The sequence below is a fragment of the Artemia franciscana genome, chromosome 17, assembly GCF_032884065.1.
Source record: "Artemia franciscana chromosome 17, ASM3288406v1, whole genome shotgun sequence".
Taxonomy (NCBI): domain Eukaryota; kingdom Metazoa; phylum Arthropoda; class Branchiopoda; order Anostraca; family Artemiidae; genus Artemia; species Artemia franciscana.
The window spans coordinates 24,416,056-24,442,532 of record NC_088879.1 but is presented as its reverse complement, the minus strand read 5'-3'; the positions used below and the strand labels follow the sequence as shown (position 1 = coordinate 24,442,532).

At 34.6% G+C, this 26,477-nt stretch overlaps 1 protein-coding gene across 2 annotated transcripts in view; it reads right to left on the bottom strand.

Annotated features, from left to right (window-relative positions):
• LOC136038044 (homeobox protein orthopedia-like) overlaps positions 1 to 26,477 on the bottom strand; it is a 94,544-nt gene that overhangs the window by 9,346 nt on the left and 58,721 nt on the right. For both annotated transcript variants that reach the window (XM_065720994.1, XM_065720993.1), the window contains exons 2-6: positions 23,656 to 23,870; positions 13,619 to 13,789; positions 7,009 to 7,177; positions 4,305 to 4,460; positions 347 to 501 (exon numbers count right to left, since the gene is read on the bottom strand). In XM_065720994.1, coding sequence (XP_065577066.1) covers positions 347 to 501; positions 4,305 to 4,460; positions 7,009 to 7,177; positions 13,619 to 13,789; positions 23,656 to 23,805 — 801 coding nt within the window. In that variant the 5' untranslated portion in view covers positions 23,806 to 23,870. The remainder of the gene's footprint in view (positions 1 to 346; positions 502 to 4,304; positions 4,461 to 7,008; positions 7,178 to 13,618; positions 13,790 to 23,655; positions 23,871 to 26,477) is intronic.

Genomic DNA, 26,477 nt, shown 5'->3' with positions numbered 1-26,477 from the left:
TCGGAAAAACATTTCAAGGTGCTCAAACCCACTACTCCCCCTGGATACGGCCTTGCAAACCACACTGAAAGAAGATTCGGGGTACATACTTGAATGTGAATTTGTGGTACTGTTAAACATTAGTTAACCCAATTGCGAAAACTGAAATATCACTAGAAAAATTTGGTGATTTTAAAAGAAGTACAGCAAACAAGGACTTACTTTTAATGTGAATCAAACAGGCATTATGAAGCCTCTCTGGTATGGTATTTTCAGTGTCTAGCTTTGAACAAAAATCATTTTGGAAGAGATTATCCAAATCACTTACAAAATATACTAATGTTGTACGCACAATAAAATAAATTACCTGAGTAGCAAAATGATTTAAAGAAGAAACAGATTCTGTTGGTGATGGCGTAGTTGATGCTATACTTCCTGGTGGGGGAACCTGTGGCAGCATATTAGATCCATAATGACTCGTCGGCACAAAACCATTGCCAAAACCCCCACATAGAGTCGACCCTGGAAAAATTGATGGCAGGTTATACCGGTGCGTCTAATAAGTCGATATGGATCAACTGTCTTATGTGAAATTGCTGAGTTTGATCAACATAAATAGAATGGGCAAATCATACAGCGATGAATTTCAAATTTTTTACTTTAGATACTACAAGTTAAAAAATTGCAAAAAATTAAATGTGGCTCAGATAATTTACAGACTTTTCCACCCAAATCCACCTAAACTATAACTTTAACTTCAAATTAGGCTATAACTTGGAAATTATGAACTTCAATGAAGCTGAATTGATTCCAATTCTGAAACTCTGAAATAAAGGTACCTGACATTCACAGTGCAACTGTGCTTTGCCCTATTTTTCTAGAACCTTGATGCTAGCATCTATGCCGAAACACGATAATCATTCCAAAACCATCCCCTCCCCCCAAAAAAAACACACAGTTTCTTTCCTTCAATGCTTCCATCTTTTATTTATCAAGCAAAACTTCAGCTTTCAGGAAGCTCCTTTTTTTTGGCAATCATACGCAGTTCGATTGGCACTCTAAAATAATTGCTATCTCTTCTGTATTTCTTGAAGTTACTTTTAGAAAAGCCGATCTCGAATGCCAAATCTTGGTTTTTTGGTTATTTTCTGAAGTGAATTTGATACCCTTTTGAATTTTAATCCCATAATACAATAAAAAGTACGTAAGATAAAGTCAATAAATTAGAATTTTACCAAAATGAACATGACCCTATATTGAAAACACCTTTGTTAAAATTCTAGTTTAATGACTTCTTGCTATATTGGAAAGGGGTTAGGTTAAGAAAATTCAAGGGAACTTTCTGAGATACTGTAGGGAAGGTTGTTTTGAATAATAAAGCTGACTTGTTTCGTTTCAACTTCTTCAACCTGATGAACAAATGAGCTCCCCGACAAACTTGAAGAGATTTTTAGCTGGCCTTTTAAGATCTTGGATGGATGGCATAGATTTGGCTTGGATGGATGTATAAAATTGCTTCGTTCACTCGGAGATAATTCTCAAAGTTGTCATGATACATATAAATATATATTTTTTTTTAATATCTTTGAGGTTGTTTATTTCAAGACAAGGTAGAATTTTCTTTCTGACGCCGATAGACAGATCTTGACCTTCTATGAAGTAGAGCTGACGTTAATTTTCCAAAAACGAAATTTCTTCTAACATTTTTTCTATTTTAAAGTTTTGATTTTCCGAACACTCACCATTTTGTCAAAGTAACTATCCTAGATTAGAACCGAAGCTTCTAGAAATTAATACAAATAGGACCTCATATTACATCTTCGAGAACCCTAGCAGAATTTTTGTATCTCTCGTAAATTATTGGAAAATAACACCTTAAATCCAAATTTTGAAACATGAAAATTTCAATTTGGACGTTATATTTTACATCTTTAATTCCATGAAAAGTTAACAAGAATACGTGTACTCTACTCTATCCTAAAACAAACAGTGGACTAAGAAATAGTTTCCAAGGTTATCATAGCGCATAAGTTCCTTGATATTCTAGTGGTAATTATTTTTTTTCTAGACAATGTAGAATGTTTTGTCCGATAACCAGACCTCGACTTGTCTATCTGAGAACTGGAGCTTACATTGCTTTCCATAAATAAAATTGGTTTTGTGACTTCTTTTTCTATTTTGGAGTGCAATTCTATGAATTCCACACAGCTTGTCTAAGTAAAATGCCCTAGCTTCGAAGTTTAACTTGAAAAAAAGTTTGAATACTGATAGTAATTCATATAATGCTTCAAAAACCTAAACAAATTTTTCTAATCTTTTATAATTTTTTTAGGGGGGGGGGGTTAATGCACGAAATCCTGATTTAGAAACATGAATTAAGTTTTTTTCCACAGTTTAAAATTGTGGTGCTTATTATATTTTAGACTTTTAATACCATGAAAAGTAAGCAAGAAGACATGCACTGTTCCATATCCAAAAAAGAACCGTACATGAAGAAATAAAAGTTTACACGAAGAACCTTTCACGGATGTTTATTATCCGCAGTAAAAACCATAGCAATGCGGATACAGAGTCGGATCGTCTATTGATACAAACATAACTTATTTAAGAAGTTTTCTAATTAAACACTGACCTTACCAATCATAACTTACAGTAATCATAACTCATCTGCAAAGGTGAGACTGGAGGAAGCACATTTATTGCACGGAGATACAGTCACATATATTGCTCAACAACTCTAACCAATAGGACGCAGTTGCAGGAATACTCTATGAGGCTTTGACAAAGGAGATCTACTTTTCCTCTGAATTACAAGATGTTAGATTAAATAAGAAAGGAACTATAATATTTTAGATTCTTTACATAACTAAGAGTATTTTGCTTCACTTTTATATTGATACTGATATTTCACATTTCATCGATACTGATGTGCACATACGATACATATCGATACAGATGTACAGACATTTCGTCAATAAATACATTTTTTTTTTATCCTAAATAAGAATACCAACATTTCAAAAAGTGATATTTCATAATTCTTATATTATCTTTTTAACATATAAAATTGCGCTGCATAGTAAGGGAAGAGATTAGGTTCCTTAAGCATCTGTAATACCGTATGCTCATGTATTGCTCATGCCTAATCGTTTGATTGAAAGATTTTTTCTACTAAAAACAAACTATTAGCTAACAAGCTTAGCTTAGTTTTGGTTCCCCTTTGTCTCCTACTTTAACATTTTGCTGCAATTAAAAATTCAGATATAAACTTTGCACTTAACTACTCGCTTTAGTTTCCAGGTGGAAACAAACCTGGGGATTAGTTAAGCAGTAGAGCTAATCAATTTAAAAATTTTTTAAATTTCCTGAACTTGACCAGAGCTTATTACTGTTCAGGAGAAAAGGTAATTTTGGCAAAGATTAGCAGTCTTTCAATAGTACTAATATCCTGGCAAAAAAGCTAATCGGTGTAACTTGGCCAAAATTTGCCCGAAAAATCGTTTTCCATAAATCCTATGAGAAAAAGAATTATCTAGCGAATTTTCCAGCTGAAGCAATCTTCATCCGTTCGAGAAAAATCACCATTTGGTGAAGCCAGGGCAGCCATAGAATAGTGCTTAATTAATCTTCGGAAAGAATAATTTAATCTAAATTTATCATAACGAGCCTGAAGATTTTCGTTTTATATCGCTTCTTTGAAGAAAAAGAAGTCCTCCGGATATTACAGGCAATTTTACCCGGAACAGCTTTATTAATTAAAAGACGTTTGTATTTTTGTACTTTTCTCACCTTTCTCGTGTAATTTGACAAGTTCATGTTTACTGTGCTTTCAGAGTCACCAGTTTTTACATTCTTTATCCGAACGGCTAAATTTTTATAAAAAAAAAATTGGTTTTGTTGTACAAACGCTTTTGTCTGCTTGAGATTAGAAAATTGAGATTTTAAATTAATTGGTGCTTGGAGTCTCGACAGCAAAAAAAAATAAACAGTAGACACAGACAACAAGAAGAAATAGATAAAAAATGAGGGACATATCGCTCTTCACAATGTTAGTAAGTTGCATGAAATACGAATGTAGCAGCAAGCAACATAAAATGTGTAGCGTTATCCAGCTCATTAAAAAATTAAATGCTGATAGAACTAAAGTTACGTTTAGTTGAGTGATATAGACCAAAATTAACAAAGCATTTACTGGAAAATGCTAGATCTTGCAAATTTTTTCTTTCTCCAGCCTTATAAGTTTTTCAGAGTTTTTGGGTCATTGCTTGCAAATAACATGAGAAAAGACAACATTTTTGATACCCGATTAAGGCATTATAACTCACCTAGATTACCAAAGCCATAGTGTGACGGATAAATAGTACTGGGTCCAGAATTGGAGGACATGGCAGATGCTAAGGAGCTTGTTAATGGGGAACTTTGGCTCCATTGGCCAAATTGACTCAGTGCACCAACACCTGACTGACTTAACTGACTTATGCCTTAAAAAAAATATTAATTTAAGCCAATAATGGTTATCAACTTTGATAATAGTCCAAGTAGAGGTTTGAATGGTACTAATGACAATGAGAAACCAGAATACAGCGTTTGACAACCTGGATGCACAGTGAATTTTGGTTTAGTCTAACTTTTTAATGAGCTTTCCTTTAAAGTTTCAACTTAATACCGTAAGCTGTTTGTTAGATACTGCAGATATACCATTTTGAAAAACTGGATGTACTTACAGTTATTTAATCTGGCTAGAGATACCCCTCAATATTTCTTGAAAATTTCAATTTAATACACTTAGACATTCCTAAGATATTGCATATACACTATTTTGACAGCGTGGATGACAAGCTTTTGTTGGGCGACAAGCTTGCTACTTGTTCCTGTAAAAACACACAGCAACTGAAACGTCAATTCGACGCCCTATGCGCCAGCAATGGCTCTGGAGGATCTTTATCCTTTTTTTTTGTCCGAAAAGTTTCAGTTTAAAACATATAGCCCATCTCGAGAAATTACTGATAAACCCTTTTGACAACATGCATGAACATGCCATTTCTTTTTATTTAGTACAGAATCCCCCCAACTTTCCCTGTAAGTTTTACATTCTTACCCTTAGTCCTTATGAACACCCAGGATCAAACAGGCCCTTCTTTTCCAATATTAAAACTTAAATGTAAGAAATCTACAGCTAGCATAACCACAACCCTTGCCCCAGGGAGTGTAAAGGTCATCTAATTTCGGAGACATAGTTATTGGCCCTTTGGACTGCTCGTATTTCGGACAGAATAAGTGTCTCAAAACTTTTATTAGATGTCTTTTGAAGTTGAGGGTGCGGGGTGCAGTTAAAAAGGGCATGGGAGTGGGGCTGGTAGCACCCATGCACTTCAGAATTTAAAAAAGAGCAAAAGCACTTCCAATTTTTAATCGAATGAGTGTCTTCCGAAGCCTTAATGACATCTCCTTCCCCATGAGCTGGCTTAAGAAAAATGAAAATAAAAAAATGAAGCTATATAGCTCTTTACTTAGACAGTGTTGCCAATGAAAGACAACCACCATGCCACTATAAAAATAGATTACAGCAGCAACGAAAAACTGAACATTTTATATAACAAAATTTAAAAAGTAACTTAACTACATCCCCCCTAAAAACGTTCCAAACCACTACCAATAACTGGGATACTATAATGTAACCGTTAATAAAACCGTAAGTACATTCTACATAATAGTCATACATTTTGTATGGGTTGTGTATATGTCCAGGAGCGTGGCACCATGTGGCAGTAAGCCCGTTGAAACTGGGAAGATATTAATAGAGCTTTTTTTATAGCTTTGAGCCGATCTGGTATCCGAAAATCTTCGGTCAACGGTATTTTGGCCATGTTCCAACCTGAACAGGATGCTACAATTTTCATCAAGATCACACTCCTTTAGGGGGTATTTCCCTCTATTTCTTAAATTTGTTTAAATTTTATCGGGCTCTTAACTTTTTATGAGTAATTTGAAACTTACTTGGATCTTATATATTCAGAATCGTCATAATAAGAAAATTCTCGTGACATACTTATTATTACCGAAATTCCATTTTTTTTTAGAGTTTCAATTACTGTAGAAACGTGTCGTCTATTGATATAGTCCGCTATTATGAAATGCTTGAAAGCTAAAATTCCTCCAATTTTACAAAGAGCCTTGTATAATACAACAAGAAAGAAACGACTGATTATTTTAAAGCTTTTAACTTTACCATCCCTAACGATCCTTGAATGTTTCTGAGTAAAGGACTGTGCATTTATATGAGGTTGGGAAGAGTGGGGATCCCATTAACCTAAGCGAGATCCCAAATTAAAAAAAAAAAATTATATCCTTTCCATTTCAAAAAGATGCAGCAAGTCCAGCTTTTAGCATGCAGCATTAAATTTTATTCGTAGTTTTTAACTTCACTTTTTTTAGACAGTTAGATACTTTCTCTGAAACTAAGTAATTTTTGTATGTGTTAAATGGGTCCTGTGTAGCTAGAATATCTTGAATTTCAAAGCGTAAGTCGAAAAACTGTAATAAGCCTGGTAATTTGTAATTATACTTTATTGTTACCCAACAGAAGGCAAGAGCCCAACCTGATTTCTTGCAATTATGAAGACTGCAATTCCTTGAGAGATTTCGATTTCAACAAATTTTTGTAAGTTTGATTTTTTAATTTTTTGAAATTTTTTAACCTTATCTCAGTAAAGTGTTTTTATTCAAATTTGCTCCGGGGGCATAATAGCTAGTAGTGCCTTTTGATACTTGTTAGAAACCACTTTTGGAGCTCTCCAAGAAAAGAAGAGCTTTCTTCCCAATTTGAAGTAGTTTGATGTGACAAAGTATGGCGAAAAGGTGGCACTGGGAGTGCTCAGTAAATGTTGTAGCGGATAACCACTTGTGACGTGAATTTTAAGGGCTGTCATTGATTTTGATCTTTGCTTTGCTTTGTTCCATTTCCGTCGGATTCGTAAAAATTAGATAAAAGATAACAATTTAAGCCAGAAAAATCTCCAAGAATCTTACTCTGTGCCAATCCCCATCTACCATCTTGACTAAACACAGATCCAGGAACCATTGCGTCCATAGGGCCAAAAGGATTTAAATTGTGTGGAGGCATTACGCCTCCTGACCTTAAAGGGGAGCCAGTCTTTTTGCGTTTCTTCCATTTAGCACGTCTGTTTTGAAACCAAACCTGAAAATATTCAAGATTTAGCAAATTTTCTTCACTGAGACACTACTTGAGACCTCATCAACGGCTTTTCCTCCTCAACGCCTCGCTCTTTAAGCTAAAGTTTGACTCTTTCTCTTAACTCTACTTTTTAAAATAGTAAAAAACTTTAGCGTATAGAGCGGGGCGTTGAGGAAGAAAAGCCCCTTTCATATACGGAGTAATTTCTGTGCGTTTTAAGTTTTAATGTCGCTCCTTATTTTCATTTAAAAAACTTGTCTTTTTTGATTAATTTCTGGAAGTTTTTGAATTAATGCATGTTTTGATCTTGGCTAATTAAATTTCTGTTCGTTTTAAGTTTTAATGTCGCTCCTTACTTTCAGTTAAAGAAATTTGTTTTTTATTTAATTTCTGAATATTTTGAATTAATGCATGTTTGGATTTTGGCTCTCGGCACATAAATAATTAAAACAAAATTTGCATATCTTTTTTTTTGGCTAAATGGCTTTCTCAGTTTTAATCGGAAGATTTTGGGAAAAAAGGAGCGAGGGGGGAGGCCTGGTTAGCCTCCAATTTTTTGGTTACTTAAAAAGGGCACTAGAACTTTTAATTTTTTACGAACATTTCATAAGTAAGAAATATACGCAACTTTTGAATTAACTTCTGTAGCTAACTTCTATATTCGTATGTTTTTATTCCGTATATGAGGGGGCTTACCCCTCGTTCTTTACATTAAGGCTTAAATTTTGTCCCAATTCCTTCAGAATGACCCCTGAATCACAAAGGCCGTAGAATAAATAGTTGAAATTACTAGAAATACTTTAGCGTAAAGAGCGAGGTATTACGAGGAGGTAAACCCCTCATATGTGTAATAATTTCTGTTCGTTTTAAGTTTTAATTCTGCTCCTCACTTCAGGTAGAAAAAAATTTTCATATTTATTTTTTCATTGTTTTTTTAAAAATAATGCTAGAAAATCTTGCACCCCCTTCTTTGAAAGTCTCTTCCCCCATGGGAAGTTCCTCCATGGAAAGATCCTCCCATGTAACCCCCCCCCCCCCCCAAAAAAAAAAAAATCCCTCTGAAAACGTCTTTACACTTCCCAGTAACCATTACTATGTAAACGCAGGTCAAAGTTTGTAACTTGCAGCCCCTCCCACGAGGACTGCGGGGGAGTAAATTGTTCCCTAAGACATAGTTATTATGTTTTTTGACTATGGTGAATAAAATGGCTATCTCAGAATTTTGATCTGGTGACTTTGGGAAACAATGAGCGTGGGAGGGGGCCTAGGTGCCCTCCAATTTTTGGTTACTTAAAAAGGACACTATAAATTTTAATTTCCGTTAGAATGAGCCCTTATGCAACATTCTAGGACCACTTGGTCGATACGGTCACCCCTGAGGAAAAGAGAGAGAGAGAGAAAAAAAAAACAAATAAACACGCATCCTTGATTTGTCTTCTGGCAAAAAATGCGAAATTCCACATTTTTGTAGATAGGAGCTTGAAACTTCTACAATGAGGTTCTCTGATACGCTGAATCTGATGGTGTGATTTTCGTTAAGATTGTATGACTTTTAGGGGGTGTTTCCTCCTGTTTTCTAAACTGAGGCAAATTTTCTCAGGCTCGTAACTTTTGATGGGTAAGAATAAACTTGATGAAACTTATATATTTACAATCAGAATTAAAATACGATTCTTTTGATCTAACTATTGGTATCAAAATTCCATTCTTTAGAGCTGCGTTACCGCGAACTCCTTGATCAGTATGGATCTTAACTTTATGGATTTTAATGCTTAGTAGGTAACTGAATTTAACACAAATAAACAAAATTCTGGTGAATGAACTTGGAGCAAAAAAAAAAAATGTGTCAAGTCAACCCAATGAACAAAAATGTCAATACTTAATCGACCATTAGTTATAATTTAGGAAATCATCAAAACTCATTAAAGTTTTTCATTAAATTGAATGTTCAGCCGCGAGAAAATACAAACAAATCCAATGTATCATTCTAATCTTTAATTCAAAGCATCGAAACCCATTGGATACAAAATTCTTAACCTCGCAGAAAACAACTCTCCATCCATACAGATTCCCGTTTAAAATTCAGCTGAACAATATATTCTATAATCCTCGTTCTGGATCTGGAGACAACAACAGCACAAATCCTTATCAGCCAAAATTACAAAAAACTCTTAGTTGTATCAAATCGAAGTCCAAATTTTCAGTGTTCATGGTTATGATGCTAAAATTACAATATTTCCACTTAGAATCAAAAAATAGCTTATTCCATATATTATTCATTAATACTTCCGGTTTCTACAACATTTTCATTTCATGAGCCTGTTATTACTAGTTTAACATTGCAACAGAGATATACACACTCAAGTCACTAAATATCTGAAAATTCTAGCTAAATCATTAAAAAGTACAATTCCCAGAATATCCTTGTGTCTCATTTCTTTTTCTCAAACTTGGCTCTGAAATTGATATATATATATATATATATATATATATATATATATATATATATATATATATATATATATATATATATATATATATATATATATATATATATATATATATATATATATATATATATATATATATATATATATATATATATATATATATATATATATATATATATATATATATATATATATATATATATATATATATATATAATGATATATATATAATAATTATTTATATATAACTTATAAACAAATAATTATATAATATTTTTTTGTATAACGGGATACCATTACTTTCAAAAGAAGGTGACTAGAGAATGACGAGGAATAATGGAAACTTACCTATAATGTAAGTGCATAAGATTTGTACACAAGGTTACACAAGTAAGTGTGTTGTGTATTATATCTTTTTATTACTTGCAATTTGCGATCTTTATGTCAAATTTATTCGGAATTATAACTTAGCAGACTAGTCTATTTGTCTCCCTTCAATACTGGGAATTTTTCCATTTTTTATGCACGAATATTTGAAATTTCATCAATGTAAATAAGGCAGGAAAAGTATTGCATATTCCATAGATAATGCTATTCCCATGACATTTTCTTCGGCAAATTACGATTCAGCAGTTCATAAAAACAAGATACAATACATGTCGGCTCAACGAAAAGCTACCTAACAAATAAGTGTTGAATATGAGTCGGACACCTTTTGGTTTTGGGTGGTTTGAAGTTGCCACTGTGTGAAATCTTGTAAAGATGACCGACTGATGTCAAATGTTTACATTTGAATAATTTAGCTACTTGAAGTAACCATAATCTGTAATTTGTGTACTCAGTTGGATGCGCCAAAGTCAATAGTCAGTAGTAAGTGAAAAAATTGCATGATGTTGTAAGAATGAAGAAGAGGGCGAATTTAAGATGAAGAATTTAAGACCACAAGTACATATGTACGTCAAATTTTTCAATCAAACTACTAGTGATTGATTACCTAGAAGAGGAGGGCAGACATACATTTGCCTGATTCTCGTGGATGACCAGAAACATGCGTAAAACACAAATGTCCAATATTAAAAAAAACATAGTGCCTTCTTCTGTAAGAATTTTTTTCCTCCCAGAGCCCCCCCCCCTACAAAAATATATGAACGATGATGTCCAGGCTAACCCACTAGCCAACATTATTCTTAAGTAAAGGAAAAAAGAATCCCCCATAAATTGCCCTATAACTGTTACCCCATATACAATTTACTCCACAAATTGCCAGAGAAATGTATGCTGTTTCTGCCTGAATAGCCTATTTCCTTCCCTAAGCCCCTTGAAATCTATTTTAGAACCCTCCCCTGGAAATGCCTAAACGGTGAGGTATATTACGAAACTGCTTTCTGGCGAAAGTTTCTATCTCAATGTAATTTCATACCACAAATTAAAAATAAATTGGGATGCTTATGATTTACCTAATGTATATACCTTGGCGCTTTGATAACTTTGACACCTTAAATGAAACATTTGATAAGGAAGTAACATTTATGGCAAAACAATTAATCTTTTTTTGCCCCCCCCCCCCACAAATTTTAATAGCTTTTCCTGTAAATGTAGAAACAATGACTTCCAGGTTAACCCACGTGCCCGAGAAATAACCCGAGTTATTTCCAGAAGTTTTGTAGCTTTTGAGCTTTTTGATCATTTCCTCAATTTACGATCGCTTCGTCTTAGCGTGGTGTTGTCATCGCTTCTTGTCCAGATCCAGTATGCCTGGTAATTACCATCATCCTTTAAAAAGCCGACACATCTTCTTCGAATCTGAGTGGTGCATAACCATCTTCTTTCTCCGTGTCTTTTACCATTCCGTCCCAACATCTCTAACAGTCTTAATGAACCGATTCACTGAATTTGATTCTGCAACATCTAAAAGACAGCAGCCTACTGTTCCCAATTGCTGATTCCGTAAGTCAATTTGATGGTCTCTTTAGAGATATATTTCTGAATTTTTCGTTTTTTAGTCCCTTCTTATCCGCTCCTTTTCATATTTTTTTGGTAGACTCTTATCCCTCCGCAATATCAGTTTCCAGGGTCTTCCAAGTGAACCGACATCAAAATACTGAGCTGTTTGGACGGTTCTATGCTCTATTACTCTGGAACTAGTTTCCGTCTTCGATAAGATTTTCGCAGAGGAGGCTAGAACAATAAATCCCATTACACTCAAGAGTCTTTGGCATTCCTTTTCTATAGGCAGTACTCAAGTTTTTTTCCCCAAGTTGTATAATATCTTATACTTTAAGTTATATTTAGTAGAAATTTGACAGACCAAAATGTATTAAGAATTAAGAAGGCAAATATTTGAAACTCAGTCTGCTCTTTTATTACCAATAGGTTTTATAACAAAAAAGGGGACTTGTTTGATGATAGGCGTGTGATGGCATTATTATGTATATGAGGGGATTTGCCCCCTCGTTAATATCTCGCTCTTTACATTAAATCTTTAATTTTGTCCCAATTCTTTCAGATTGACCCCTGAATCATAAAAGCTGTAGAATAAATAGTTGAAATTACTAAAGTTACCTTAGCGTAAAAAGCGAGGTATTTAGGAAGAGATGAGTCCCCCATATACGTAATAACCTATGTTCGTTATAAGCTTTAATGCTGGTCCTTTCTTTCAGTGGAAAACACCTTTTTATATATTTATTTTGTCATTGTTTTTTTAATAATTCTAGAAAATTCTGCGCCCCTTTCATGGAATTTCTCTTCTCTCATGACGAATTTCTCCAAGGGAAGATCCTCCTACGTAGCCCCTCTCCTAACCCCCCCCCTCCTAACCAAAAAATCCCCCTGAAAAGGTCTGTAAACTTCCAAATAACCATTACTGTATGTAAACGCTGGTCAAAGTTTGTAACTTGCAGCCCCTCCCCCGGGGACTGTGGGGGAGTAAGTCAGCCCCAAAGCCATAGTTATTATGTTTTTCCACTATGCTGAACAAAATGGCTATCTCAAAAATTTAATCCGTTGAATTTGGGAAAAAATGAGCGTGGGAGGGGGCCTAGACGCCCTCCAATTTTTTAAAGGTCACTAGAACTTTCAATTTCCGTCAGAATGCGCCCTCACACGACACTTTAGGACAACTTGGCCGATACGATCACCCCTGGGGAAAAAAACAGACAAACAAACAAACAAACAAATAAACACGCACCCGTGATCGGTCTTCCGGCAAAAAATACTAAGTTCCACATTTTTTTAGATAGGAGCTTGAAACTTCTACAGTATGGTTCTCTGATACACTGAATACGACGGTGTGATTTTCGTTAAGATCCTATAGCTTTTAGGGGGTGTTTTCCCTTATTTTCCAAAACAAGGCAAATTTCTCCAGGCTCGTAACTTTTGGTGAGTAAGACTAAATTTAATGAAACTTATATATTTAAAATCAGCATAAAAATCTGATTCTTTTGATGTATCTATTAGTATCAAATAGAATTTCGAAACTTATAGCTGTAAGCCCTTTGGTCAAGAGGAACTTAATGAACAAAAAGATTCTTCAGGGACACTGTCCCTCCAAAAAAGGGGCCTTAAAAAGGGCCTTGTAACTGTTTTCCTGATCGGCTCGAAACTCATCTCCTTAAGTCCTTAGGGCAACAAAACAATTTTATTTCCTACATTTTGTTTCGTACGAAAAAGTACCTGCAATTTTTTATTGAAAACTATTGAAAGCTTTTGTACGAGTAAGCTATTGTCAAAAGGGAGCCCTTATGAACAGAAAAAAAAACTGGAAAAGGTTTGTTTAAGGAAATTTGGTCTAAGGAAATTGGAGGTTACATTGATATTTATTCATTTCATTAATATTAGCTTCAGTTCGTTTTAGATTTGAATTATTATACAACTTTATTTCTGCCCATCAATTAGTCATTAATTAAAGATTCGTTATTTTTCAGACTTAAATGGTGATTGTATAATAGATTGACAATAAAAAAAGTGAATAAAATTAAACGAAATCCACTCCTACTTGAACACGAGATTCTGTTAAGCCTATTCTCATGGCAACTTCTTCTCGCATAAATATGTCAGGATAATGGGTCCTGGCGAATGACCTTTCCAGCTCGGCTAGTTGAGCAGGGGTAAATCTTGTTCGGTGTCTTTTCTGTTTATTTTTGTCTGCATCCATTTTTGATGTGTACTAGAAAAAAAATACTTGCAATAAGTTTCATAGAGCTGATCATATATAAGAAGTAAAAAAAAAAATTTGAAAAAACACATTTCCAAGATTTTAACCCCATTCGTTCCTTTGTGACGTACAGCTAGTCTTGAGAATAGATATTCCTATAAAATCATCAATAACTCTCCAGAGACAAAATTACTCCCCAAGATAAGGGGCAAAAATTGATTTCATACTTATCATATGTAATCCGGTGACAGTGTCAGAGGCAACGCTATAGCCTTGCCTACAGTGAAGGCCATAAGGTTCCAATGTTTTATTATTTATTAAATAAAAAAAACTAATTTTTTTAGCTGAAAGTAAGGAGCGACATTAAAACTTAAAACGAACAGAAATTACTCCGTATATAAAATGGGTTGTCCCCTCCGCAATCCCTCGCTCTTTACGCTAAAGCTTTTAATTGTTTTAAAAAGTAGAATTGTGGCAAAGAGTCAAACTTTAGCGTAAAGAGCGAGGGATTGCGGAGGGGACAACCCATTTTATATACGGAGTAATTTCTGTTCGTTTTAAGTTTTAATGTCGCTCCTTACTTTCAGCTAAAAAAATTAGTTTTTTTTTATTTAATTTCTGAACGTTTTTGAATTAATGTATGTTTGGTTTTGGCTCTCCGCACATAAATTATTAAAATGAAATTTGTATATTAATTCTTTTTTGGCTAAATGGCTTTCTCTTAGTTTTGATCAGACGATTTTGAGAAATAAGGGGTGGAGAAGGAGGCCTAGTTGCCCTCCAATTTTTCGGTTGCTTAAAAAGGCAACTAGAACTTTTAATTTTTAACGAACGTTTTTATTGGTAAAAACTATACGTAACTTATAAATTAGCAACTTACGTAACAAAGTTTCATAATCTTATATTTTTATTATGTACACATGGGGGTTTGTATCCTCGTTAATACCTCGCTCTTTACAGTAAATCTTAAGTTTTGTCCCAATTCTTTAAGAATGACCCCTGAATCAGAAAGGCCGTAGAATAAATAGTTGTAATTACTAAAAATACTTTAGCATAAAGAGCGAGGTATTTATCTCCTCCTAAATACCTCGCTCTTTATGCTAAAGTATTTTTAGAACCCCTCATATGCGTAATAATCTCTGTTCGTTTTAAGTTTCAATGCTACTCCTTACTTTCATTTGAAAAAACTTTTCATGTTTATTTTTCATTGTTTTCTTATAGTAATGCTAGAAAATCATGCACCCTTTTCCTTGAATTTTCTTCCCCCATGACAGATTCCTCCAAGGAAAGATCCTCCAACATAGCCCCCTCCCCTCCGCCCCACCCCCCAAACAAAATAAACTCCCCCTGAAAACGTCTGTACACTTCCCAATAACCATTACTATATGTAAACACTGGTCAAAGTTTGTAACTTGCAGCCCCTCCCCCAGGGATTGTGGGGGAGTAAATCATCCCCAAATACATAGTTATTATGGTTTTCGACTATGCTGAACAAAATGGCTGTCTCAAAATTTTGATTCGTTGACTTTGGGAAAAAAATGAGCATGGGAGGGGGCCTAGATGCCCTCCAATTTTTTTGGTCACTTTAAAATGGCACTAGAACTTTTCATTTCCGTTAGAATAAGCCCTCTTGGGACATTCTAGGACCACTTGGTCGATACGATGACCCCTTCTATGACTTTTATGGGGTGTTTCCCCCTATTTTCTTAAATAAGGCAAATTTTCTCAGGTTCGTAACTTTTGATGGGTAAGACTAAACTTGATGAAACTTATATATTTAAAATCAGCATTAAAATGCGATTCTTTTGAGGTAAGTATTGGTTTCCAAAATTCTGTTTTCTTAGAGTTTTGGTTACTATTTAGCCGGGTCGCTCCTTACTACAGTTCGTTACCACGTTCGTTACTTACTACAGTTCGTTACAACTGTTTGATTAGTTGTTTAGTTTTTGTGGCACTTGATATTAACCAAGCGGTCCCAGTTTTGCTAATTTAGGCCCTTCTAGGTAAGCTAGGACGATGAAATTTGGCAGGCGTATCAGGGACCGGACCAATTAAATTAAAAATAGTCCTTTTCCCAATTTGACCATCTGGGCGGGAGTAGGGGGCCGGTTAATTCGGAAAAAATAGAAAAATGAAGTATTTTTATCTTACGAACGGTTGATGAGATCTTAATGAAATTTGATGTTTGGAAGGATATCGTGTCTCAGAGCTCTTATCTTAAATCCCGACCGGATCTGGTGACATTGGGGGGAGTTGGGATGGGGAAACCTAAAATCTCGGAAAACGCTTAGAGTGGAGGAATCGGGATGAAACTTGGTGGGGAAAATAAGCACAAGTCCTAGATACATGATTGACATAACCGGAATGGATCCACTCTCTTTGGGTAGCTGGGGGGGGGAGAGGGTTAATTCAGAGAAATTAGAAAAAATGAGGTGTTTTTAACTTACGAACGGATGATCGGATCTCAATGAAATTCGATATTTAGAAGGATGTCGTGTCTCAAAGCTTTTATTTTAAATCCCGACCGGATCTGGTGACATTGGGGGGGTTGGGGTTGGGGGGAGCCTAAAATCATGGAAAACGCTTAGAGTGGAGGGATCGGGATGAAACTTGGTGCAAAAATAAGCACAAGTCTTAAATACGTGGTTGACATAATCGGAACGGATCCGCTCTATTTGGGGGAACTGCGGGGAGGGTTAGTTATGCAAAATTAGAAAAATTGACGTATTTTTAACTTATGAAGGAGTGATCGGATCTTCATGAAACTTCATATTTAGAAGGATCCCGTAACTCAGATCTCTTATTTTAAATCTTAACCGGATCTAGCGTCACTGGGGTGGGGCGGAAATCTTAGAAAATACGTAAAGCGGAGAGATCAGGATGAAACTGGATGGGAAGAATAAAAACAAGTCTAAGATACGTGAATGAAATAAGTGGACCGGATCCGCTCTCTTTGGTGGAGCTGGGGGTAATTTGGAAAAATGAGGTATTCGTAACTTACGAACGGGTGATCAGATGTTAATGAAATATGATATTTAGAAGGATCTTGTGCTTTAAAGCTCTTGTTTGCTGACCAGATCCTGCGACATTGGGGGGAGTTGGAGGGGGAAACCGGAATTCTTGGAAAACGTGAAAATTGGGGTATTTTTATATTACGAATAGGTGATTGGATCTTAATGAAACTTGATATATAGAAGGATCTTATGTCTCAGATGCTCCATTTTCGACTCGAATTGGATCCGGGGACATAGGGGGTTGGAGGAGGGAAACAGAAATCTTAGAAAACGCTTAGAGTGGAGAGATCGTGATGAAACTTGATGGGAAGAATAAGCACAAATTCTAGATACGTGATTGACATAATTGGAACGGATTCGTTCTCTTTGGAGGAGCTGGGGGCGTTAATTTGGAAAAATTAGAAAAATTGAGGTATTTTTAACTTAAGAACTGGTGACCGGATCCTAATGAAATTTGATATTTAGAAGGAATTCATGTCTCAGAGATCTTATTTCAGTGCCCTTTTTAACAGAGATTTAGTGCCCTTTTTAACAGTTAAAAGTTACAGGAGGGCAACTACCCTTCACCCTCTCAAACCCTTTCCCCCCAAATATATCTGATAAAATTTTGAGGTAGCCATTTTGTTAAAAATAGTTTGAAGATCATATTAAAAAAATTCTGGGTCCGACAAGCACCCAGGGGCAGGTGTTGTAAGCTATTCCCTAGGGACAAATATGGTTTTATAGAAGGGATGCTCGTATAAACTACGGAGGGCTCATTTGATCGGAAACCAAAAGTTACTAGTTAAATTTTTCAGGGTCAAAAGTGATCGGAGGGCAACTAGTCCCCCCCCCCCTACGCTCTTTTTTCCCCAAATACATCCGATAAAAATTTTGAGATAGCCATTTTGTTAAAAATAGTTCAAAGATCATATAACAAAAACTCCTACGTTGATGACCCCCCCAGGGCCCGAGGCAGTCGTTGTAAGTTATTCCCTGGGCAAATATGGCTCTTATGTAAAGGATGCTCGTATAAACTTAAGAAAGGGATAATTTGATGATAAAAAAAACTCCGGGGTCGACGCAACCCCCAGTGCCAGGGGGCTCTCTTTTTAAGTTTAACCCTGGGGGCATATAAGGTTCTTATGAAAAAGATGCTTGTATAAACTTTAGAGAGGGCTGATTTCATTGGAAAGGTGGGGCTCGCAAAATAATTTTTAAATATCGAATATTCTTAAGAGGAAGAAATTTAAAGAATAAAAAATATTTGAATCTCAAAATTCCGAACGACTATTCCTTGAAGTGCCCCCTACCCTCCTGTGCGCAAAAGTTGAGCTCCACCAAATATAGGTTAATGCTCTCACTCTTTATAATAGAAGCTTTTATTAACTCAATATTTTATAATAACCAATTAAAAATGCATTTTCTGAATAAGATCCAATAATAATGCTCTTGGTATATATGATATGCTATCCATAGCCTTTGGGAAAAGGGCTGTAAGCTACACAACTTGGTCCTATAAGAACAAATAGATTGAATTCGATCAGCTACCGTATTTCAGTTACTAGCGCGTTAGGCTTTGACTCAGGACGGCAAGGGTTCACTTCCTCAATCAAACATTTTTATTTCAGTCATGGTTTTCTGCCTTATATGATTATTTTTCAGCTAATTGACTATTTTTGTTAATGTTTTTTATGAACTGTGAAATGTCCCATATACAATTTTTGGAATAAATTACGCCCCAGGACCCATACCCCTTGGGGTCAGAGAAGTGTAGGCATCTGGAATCACTCGAAGTTGTATCTTCAAAGAAGGATTACTTATTATTACATTTATTAATTCATATTATTTTCCTTTTTTACTATTTAATTGACAGAATAGAACTAATCGTAATGTATACAGAGAAATCATAGCACTAAGAACCTAATAGCGTTTTTTTTTCTGTGATATTTTTTTGGTTGCCAGGTCACATTCCAACTTTCTTTTGTGAATTGTTATTCCGCACCAGTATGGCTAATGTTTTTTGGTGTTTATCAGGGGGGAGGGGAGAGATGTTTAGTGAAATAAATTAGACGTACCAAAATTTGGCTTAGGTTTTGAAAACCTTAAAAGTTTTCTTTAGAAAATAGTTACTCTTTCCTAACTTTCGAGGTTGACCACCTTCAAAAATTGTGTACACCATTTTGTGTAGCATGGATTTCTTGGTATTATTTGAAAAACGAACAGATATTATATAATTTTTCTCAACTGAAAGTAAGGAGTGAAATTAAAACCTAAAAAGAACAGAAATTACTCCGCAAACGAGGGTGTTGCCCCCCCTCGCAAAAATTAAAAAGATTGTTGCAGTGTTGCTTCTGCATTAAATTTCAATTAAAAATAGGCAAAGATACATTTAAAAGAGAAAATTTTTTGAGGGAAGTATAGAGCGAAGTTGAAACTTAAAACGAACAAAAATAATTGCTTCACATTCTATCTAACATCAAACAGTTCGTGGTAACGAACTGTAGTAAGAAGCGACTCGGCTCAATAGTAAACGAAACTCTAAAAAACGGAATTTGATGCTAAAAGATAATCAAAAGAATCGAATTTCCATGCTGATTTAAATATATAGGTTTCATCAAATTTAGTCTTTGTCATCAAAAGTTACGAGCCTGAGACAATTTGCCTCATTTTGGAAAATAGCGGGAAACACCCCCTAAAAGTCATAGAATCTTAACGAAAATCAACCATCGCATTCAACATATCAGAGAACTCTATAGCAAAAATTTCAAGCTCCTATCTACAAAAATGCGGAATTTCGTATTTTTTTTTGCCAGAAGACAGATCACGGGTGCGTGTTTATTTGTTGTTTTTTTCCCCAAGGGTCATCGTATCGACCAAGTGGTCCTAGAATGTCGCGAGGGGACTCATTCTAACGGAAATGAACAGTTCTAGTGCCCTTTTTAAGTGACCAAAAAATTGAAGGGCCCCTAGGCCCCTTCCCACGCTCATTTTTCACCAATGTCAACGAATCAATTTTGAGGTATTAACGAGGGGACAAACCCCCTCATATAGTAATAAAAATATAAGAATATAAAAGTTAATTCTTAAGTTACTTATATTCTTTACTAATAAAAATGTTTTTTAAAAATTTAAAGTTCTAGTTGCCTTTTTAAGTAACCGAAAAATTGGAGGTTAACTAGGCCTCCTTCCCCACCCCTTATTTCTCAAAATCGTCTGATCAAAACTGAGGGAAAGGCATTTAGCCAAAAAAAAAGAATTAATATGCAAACTTCATTTTAATAATTTATTTGCGGAGAGCCAAAATCTAACATGTATTAATTCAAAAACGTTCAGAAATTAAATAAAAAACTAGTTTTTTTTAACTGGAAGTAAGGAGCGACATTAAAACTTAAAACGAACAGAAATTACTCCGTATATGAAATGGGTTGTCCCCTCCACAATCAGTCGCTCTTTAAGCCAAAGTTTGACTCTTTGCCACAATTCTACTAAAAAACTAATGTTTTTAGCTGAAAGTAAAGTGGGGACATTAAAACTTAAAACGGACAGAAATCACCCCGTATATGAAAGGGGCTGTTCCCTCTTCAACACCCTGCTCTTTGCACTAAAGTTTGACTCTTTCTCTCAACTCTACTTTTTGAAACAGACTTTACCGTAAAGAGCAGGGTGTTGAAGAGGGAAAAGCCCATTTCATATACGGGGTAATTTTTGTCCGTTTTAAGTTTTAATGTCACTCCTTACTTTCAGTTAAAAAACTTTTTTTTTAATTTAATTTCTGAACGTTTTTTTAGTTAATCCATGTTTTGATTTCGGCTCTCCGCAGATGAATAATTAAAGCGATATTTGCATATTTATTTATTTGGCTAAATGGCTTTCCCATAGTTTTCATCGAATAATTTTGAGAAAAAGGAGGGGGAGGAGGCCCAGTTACCCTCCAATTTTTGGTGTACATAAAAAGGCAACTTGAACTTTTAGTTTTTTACGAACGTTTTCATTAGTAAAAGATATACATAACTTACGAATTAGCTTACGTAACAAACTTCTATTTTCGTCAGTTTTATTATGCATATGAGAGGGTTCGCCCACTCGTCAATACCTCGCTCTTTACACTAAAGCTTAAATTTTGTCCCCTGAATCACAAAGGCCGTAGAATAAATAGTTGAAATTACAAAAAATACTTTAGCGTAAAGAGTGAGGTATTAGGAGGAGGTGAACCCCTTATATGCGTAATATTTTCTGTTTGTTTTAAGTTTTAATGCTACTCCTTACTTTCAGTTGAAAAAACTATTTCATATTTATTTTTTCATTGTTTTTTTAAATAATGCTAGAAAATGCTGCGCCCCTGCATAAAAATTTTCTTCCCCCGTATCTAATTCCTCCATGGAAAGATTCCCCCACATAACCCCCTCTTCTCAAACCCTCCTCCAAACCAAAAAATCCCCTGGAAGCGTCTGTACACTTCCCGATAATCATTACTATATGCAAACACTGGTCAAAGTTTGTAACTTGCAGCCCCTCCCACGGGGACTGTAGGGGAGTAAGTCGTCCCCACAGACATGGTTATAAGGTTTTTCGACTATGCTGAATAAAATGGATATCTCAGAATTTTTATCCTACGACTTTGGGAAAACAATGAGCGTGGGAGGGGACCTAGAGGCCCTCCAATTTTTTGGTCACTTAAAAAGGCCACTAGAACTTTTCATTTCCGTTCGAATAAACCCTCTCACAAAATTCTAGGACCCCTGGGTCCTGGGAAAAAGAAGAAGAAGAAGAAAAACAAAACAAATAAACACGCATCCATGATTTGTCTTCTGGCAAAAAATACAAAATTCCACATTTTTGTAGATGGGAGCTTGGAACTTGTACAGTAGGGTTCTCTAATACGCTGAATCTCATGATGTGATTTTCGTTCAAATTTGACGAATCTCAACGATTCTTCGTTAAGAGTAAGATTCTTCGTTAAGATCTTTTAGGGGGGTTTTCCCCTTATTTTCTAAAATAAGGCAAATTTTCTCAGGCTCGTACTTTTGATGGGCAAGACTAAACTTGATGAAACTTATACATTTAAAATCAGCATTAAAATGAGATTCTTTTGAGGTAACTATTGGTTTCCAAAATTCTGTTTTTTAGAGTTTTGGTTACTATTTAGCCGGGTCGCTCCTTACTACAGTTCGTTACCACGAACTGTTTGAAAACAATAAAAAACTTTAGCGTAAAGAGTGAGGGATTGCGGAGGGGACAACCCATTTCATATATGGAGTAATTTCTGTTCGTTTTAAGTTTTAATGTCGCTCCTTACTTTCAGTTAAAAAAACTAGTTTTTTTAATTTAATATATCAATAAAGCTAGTGCAGACAAATCATATTTCCCTATGTTTGTAGGACAATAGAAAACTAGTGCTTTACTGAAAAAACAAAGAAATATGAGTTTTAGTACAGTTAAAGTAAGCCGATTAAGGCCAATTTCACAGTATACAAATAAAAAGCTTTTCTGAGTAATGCTAAACTATATTTCTTATAATTTTAGATTGTTTATTGATCACAATTGGTATCATAGCTGGTGAGGCCAAAATGTTACCTGACAAATCAATCCAATATTTCTGTATGCTGTTCAATGACTTTGCGGTTATTAAAAAAGGATTTATGCTTATGCTTTTAAATAGTTTTAACTGTGTACTGAAAGTTACTGATATCACAGCTGCTGTAAGACTATGAAAAGCTTTATAGATTAGCTTGTTACTGCCAGGCTACATACTCACTTATAACTAATAAGTCAACATCCTTGTTATATATGCTTGGTTTCTGTGTTTTCAGTAAAGCGCTAGTTTTTATAATCCAACAAAAATAGGGAAAATATGATTATTTGATTTATCTGTACTAGCTTTATTTATATATGTTAGGCAGACTGTGAAGCAATACTTTTTGCTCGTTTTAAGTTTCAATTTCGCTCTTTACTTCCCTCAAAAACTTTGTTTTTTCAAATTAATAAGTTAATAGGAGGCTGCTGCAAAAATACAGTTAAAAGCACATAACAGCTAAAAAGGAGCTATATCGAAGATATTTCAGAGGAGCCAAAGCCATTGGCCTTCTGTAGCGCACGTACTTGGTCCCCAGAAAATAAGATAACATTTATTAATGGGAAACGGCCATCTGAAGCCCAAATGGGTCGGATTCGCACTTGGCATCAATAGACAAGACAGAACCAAACATAAACTATAATGAAAAATTATAAAAGGTTCAATGTCAAATACGTAAAAAGTAAAAAACAATTAAAACCCCTAAAATATTAAAAGATCAACGCCAAATCAGCGAAATGTCCAAACAATGAAAACTCTTAAAATTAAAAAGGGAATAAATAGTTAAAACAACAACAGTTTAGTTATGCGACTTAGAAAGCTCGAAATTTGCCAAGTGAACGTTAAAATTATAAGGTAAAAAGGAATTATGGGGGGGGGGGAGGAGGAGATTCCCTTATTGAATGTCAACTATGAAAGGGATCAAATTTTTTCTATATCTTTCAGTGAAAAATTTTATTGGGGCAAGACGGGGTTTTTTGTTGAAGCAGAACAAGGGAGGCGGGGTCGAAGGGGTGAATATTGACTAGGGAATGGATAGTTTCCCGAGGGTTTATGAACGGCAATGTTAGCGAAAAGTTAGGAAATTTTGCTCTCTTTTCCTTGAGGGTGGCTAGATCAGCTTTCCGAAGAAGAGAAATATAAGGAACGTCACCCTCATTGAAGATAATTCTTGGGAACCTTTTTTGGACTGCCTCTATTCTGTCCGACAATTCATTGGAGAAACCAATGCCAATGCCCTTGGTGATACTATAAGAATTGACAAGAAACTTGACTCGTTAGTAAAACATTAAAACACCTTATTTATTTACCTGTTGGCTGCTTGAACTTTCCAGCGCTGGATTGCAGCCTGGCGAAATATTTTCGTATGAACCTTGACTAGTTGATGACACTGTTTGAACGCTATTTGAATTTGAATCAACAGGTCGTGTTTCTCTTCCTCCCATATAAAGAGGGATCATCTTAGATGATGACAAGTCAGCAGGACGCACTCCTAACCGTGCAAACAATTCCTCATTTCTCGATACTAGAAAAGAAAGAACACGACTGATAACACCAAAAATTCTTATTATCCAACTGCCAAAACCCGTAGTAAATTGCAGTTTCTGTCTGATGAGCACTTATGCTTGGTTTCCTTATGCTGATTTACTGTTAATTTTACTTCTTTACTAATTCCTTTGCAACATCTAATTTCACAAGAAAACAACGTTTTTGCGTAAAAGGATAAGAGGGAATCAAAAGTTAAAGCTGGCAGATATCGACTTATAAACAAAACTTAGCCTAAATTTAATTCTAGCCTGAAAAAAAAGGACAACTTTGGATGTATATATAAGAAAAAAAATCAGTAGTACATTTTTTACCCAAGGTTTGATATATTTGCATACAATCTTGTAGGCCAGAAAAACAGATTTTTAAGCTATGATTCAATACAGAAGTGAATGAAATATTTCTATATAGCGATTTTTTCATCATAGAAACTGAAATCTGACAGCCTAAGCAGAATTTGACTCCGGTCAAAACTTAGCCTAAATTCAATTCAAGTCTGAATTGAACTTTTACAAAACTTTTACAAAATTTTACAAAGTCGCCATATAGAAGAAGGGACTTTTACAAAATGTCAAATTTACGAACGAGCAAAAATTACTGCAAATGAAGAAATAGAACCAAAAAGAATTACAATAAACAATGAAGCCGTGCTTCGGACGATGTGAAATTACTACAAACAGCTGTAGTATAACTGGTCCCTCGTAACCCCCTAAATTCTAGCATAACTTTCGCGTTATCGAAAACTAAAGAGATAGCAACAGTGACTTCAATTTGGGGCAGTGGCCCTAAAAGATTTTCCGCCTCCTCACTAGATTTTGAAAAATGCCTTTTTAAGGTATTTTCAATTAAAAAATGGTTTTTATGGTACTTCAACCCCCCCCCCCCTAGACCTCTAAAAATAAATATTTGCCACCCTCAATTTCCATGAATAGTCGCCATTAAATAGTAAAGATTAAAAGGCAATATTTGGAAAGAAAATAAATGAAAACAGTACTTGAAATAAAACTAGGCTAATTTTAAAGATGGGCATACAAAAAAAAATAAAAAAAAAATAAATAAAAAAAAAATGATTGAGCTTTGGGACGATTCATCATTTTTTAGTGATATAATAAAGAAAAAAAAATATTCAGTAAACTGCAAATAATGTTTCTTTTTTTTTCTCTCACTGGAGTGAAAAGCAAGGTTGAAGCTTATTTAAACAAAAGTTATTACTCAATTCATTATCCAAGATATACCTACAAAACTAGCTGAAATAGATTGACTTGTTATATTTCTCAATGTATGTGAAATTTTAAAACTTGATTGAAAGCACAAAACGAACCTCCAAACAACCGAATATTTGCTTACGGGTAAAGAATTCTATAAGCAGCCTGCAGACAATAAAAAAACAATGATGTTTAAGGCTTACAGAAGTGTTTAACAGGCTATAATAACTTTTAGTATTTATAGTTTTTAGAAAATCTAAGCAAGCTCAGTTTTCAGTTAAATAATAGTTTAAAGAACTTTACAAATATCGGATGCTAGCAGGACCTGGTGTTTTTCCACCTCAACTGACAACTGAAATTTTGATCTTACGTGGGAATTTGATTAACCATATGCTCCCCAGAACCAGGGCTCTTCACTTTACTCTTTACTTCCATAGGGAAAACTGTGCTTTTTCAACGTAATTTTGGCCGTTGAAAAAACACACAATTAGCCTTACAAAAGCATTTCTGTTTAATTTAGATGATGGAACGAACAAAGTGAAAATGAATTTTGTTAAAATAACACAATAAATATAGGTTTTACGTCCTACCTCCCTTAGAGTCCGAAGGAAAATAGCGACGAAGACCACACTGCCTTTCCATAACAAACAAATACAACGTAGAGACAATAGGGAAAATTTCAAGACAGTGGAAATTATTTCTGTTGATATTTCGGCCCTATGTCCAAGGGCCGTCTTCAGCACAATACAAGAATAAGAGAGAAACTATATATATATATATATATATATATATATATATATATATATATATATATATATATATATATATATATATATATATATATATATATATATATATATATATATATATATATATATATATATATATATATATATATATATATATATATATATATATATATATATATATATATATATATATATATATATATATATATATATATATACAGTTTCTCTCTTATTCTTGTATTGTGCTGAAGACGGCCCTTGGACATAGGGCCGAAATATCTACAGAAATAATTTCCACTGTCTTGAAATTTTCCCTATTGTCTCTACGTTGTATTTGTTTGTTAGAGTCCGAAGGGGGTTTTACCATCAGTATCTTTGACAAATGAAACTAAAAATTCCATTATCTTCATGAAAATTAATTAAAATAAATGACATTTGTTGCCACTAAGCAGTTTTTTTATTCACTACGTATTTTTTAATTTCCGATTACTAGAAATGCTGAGAGAATGAGCATACTAGAGGGGGGATTTAAAGCTTCCAGTTAAGAATTTTCAAACATGGAGATAATTATGGTACAATCATTGTGTGTTCCAGCCTTTCGAGTCTAGAATATGGTACGTTACGATGGAATTA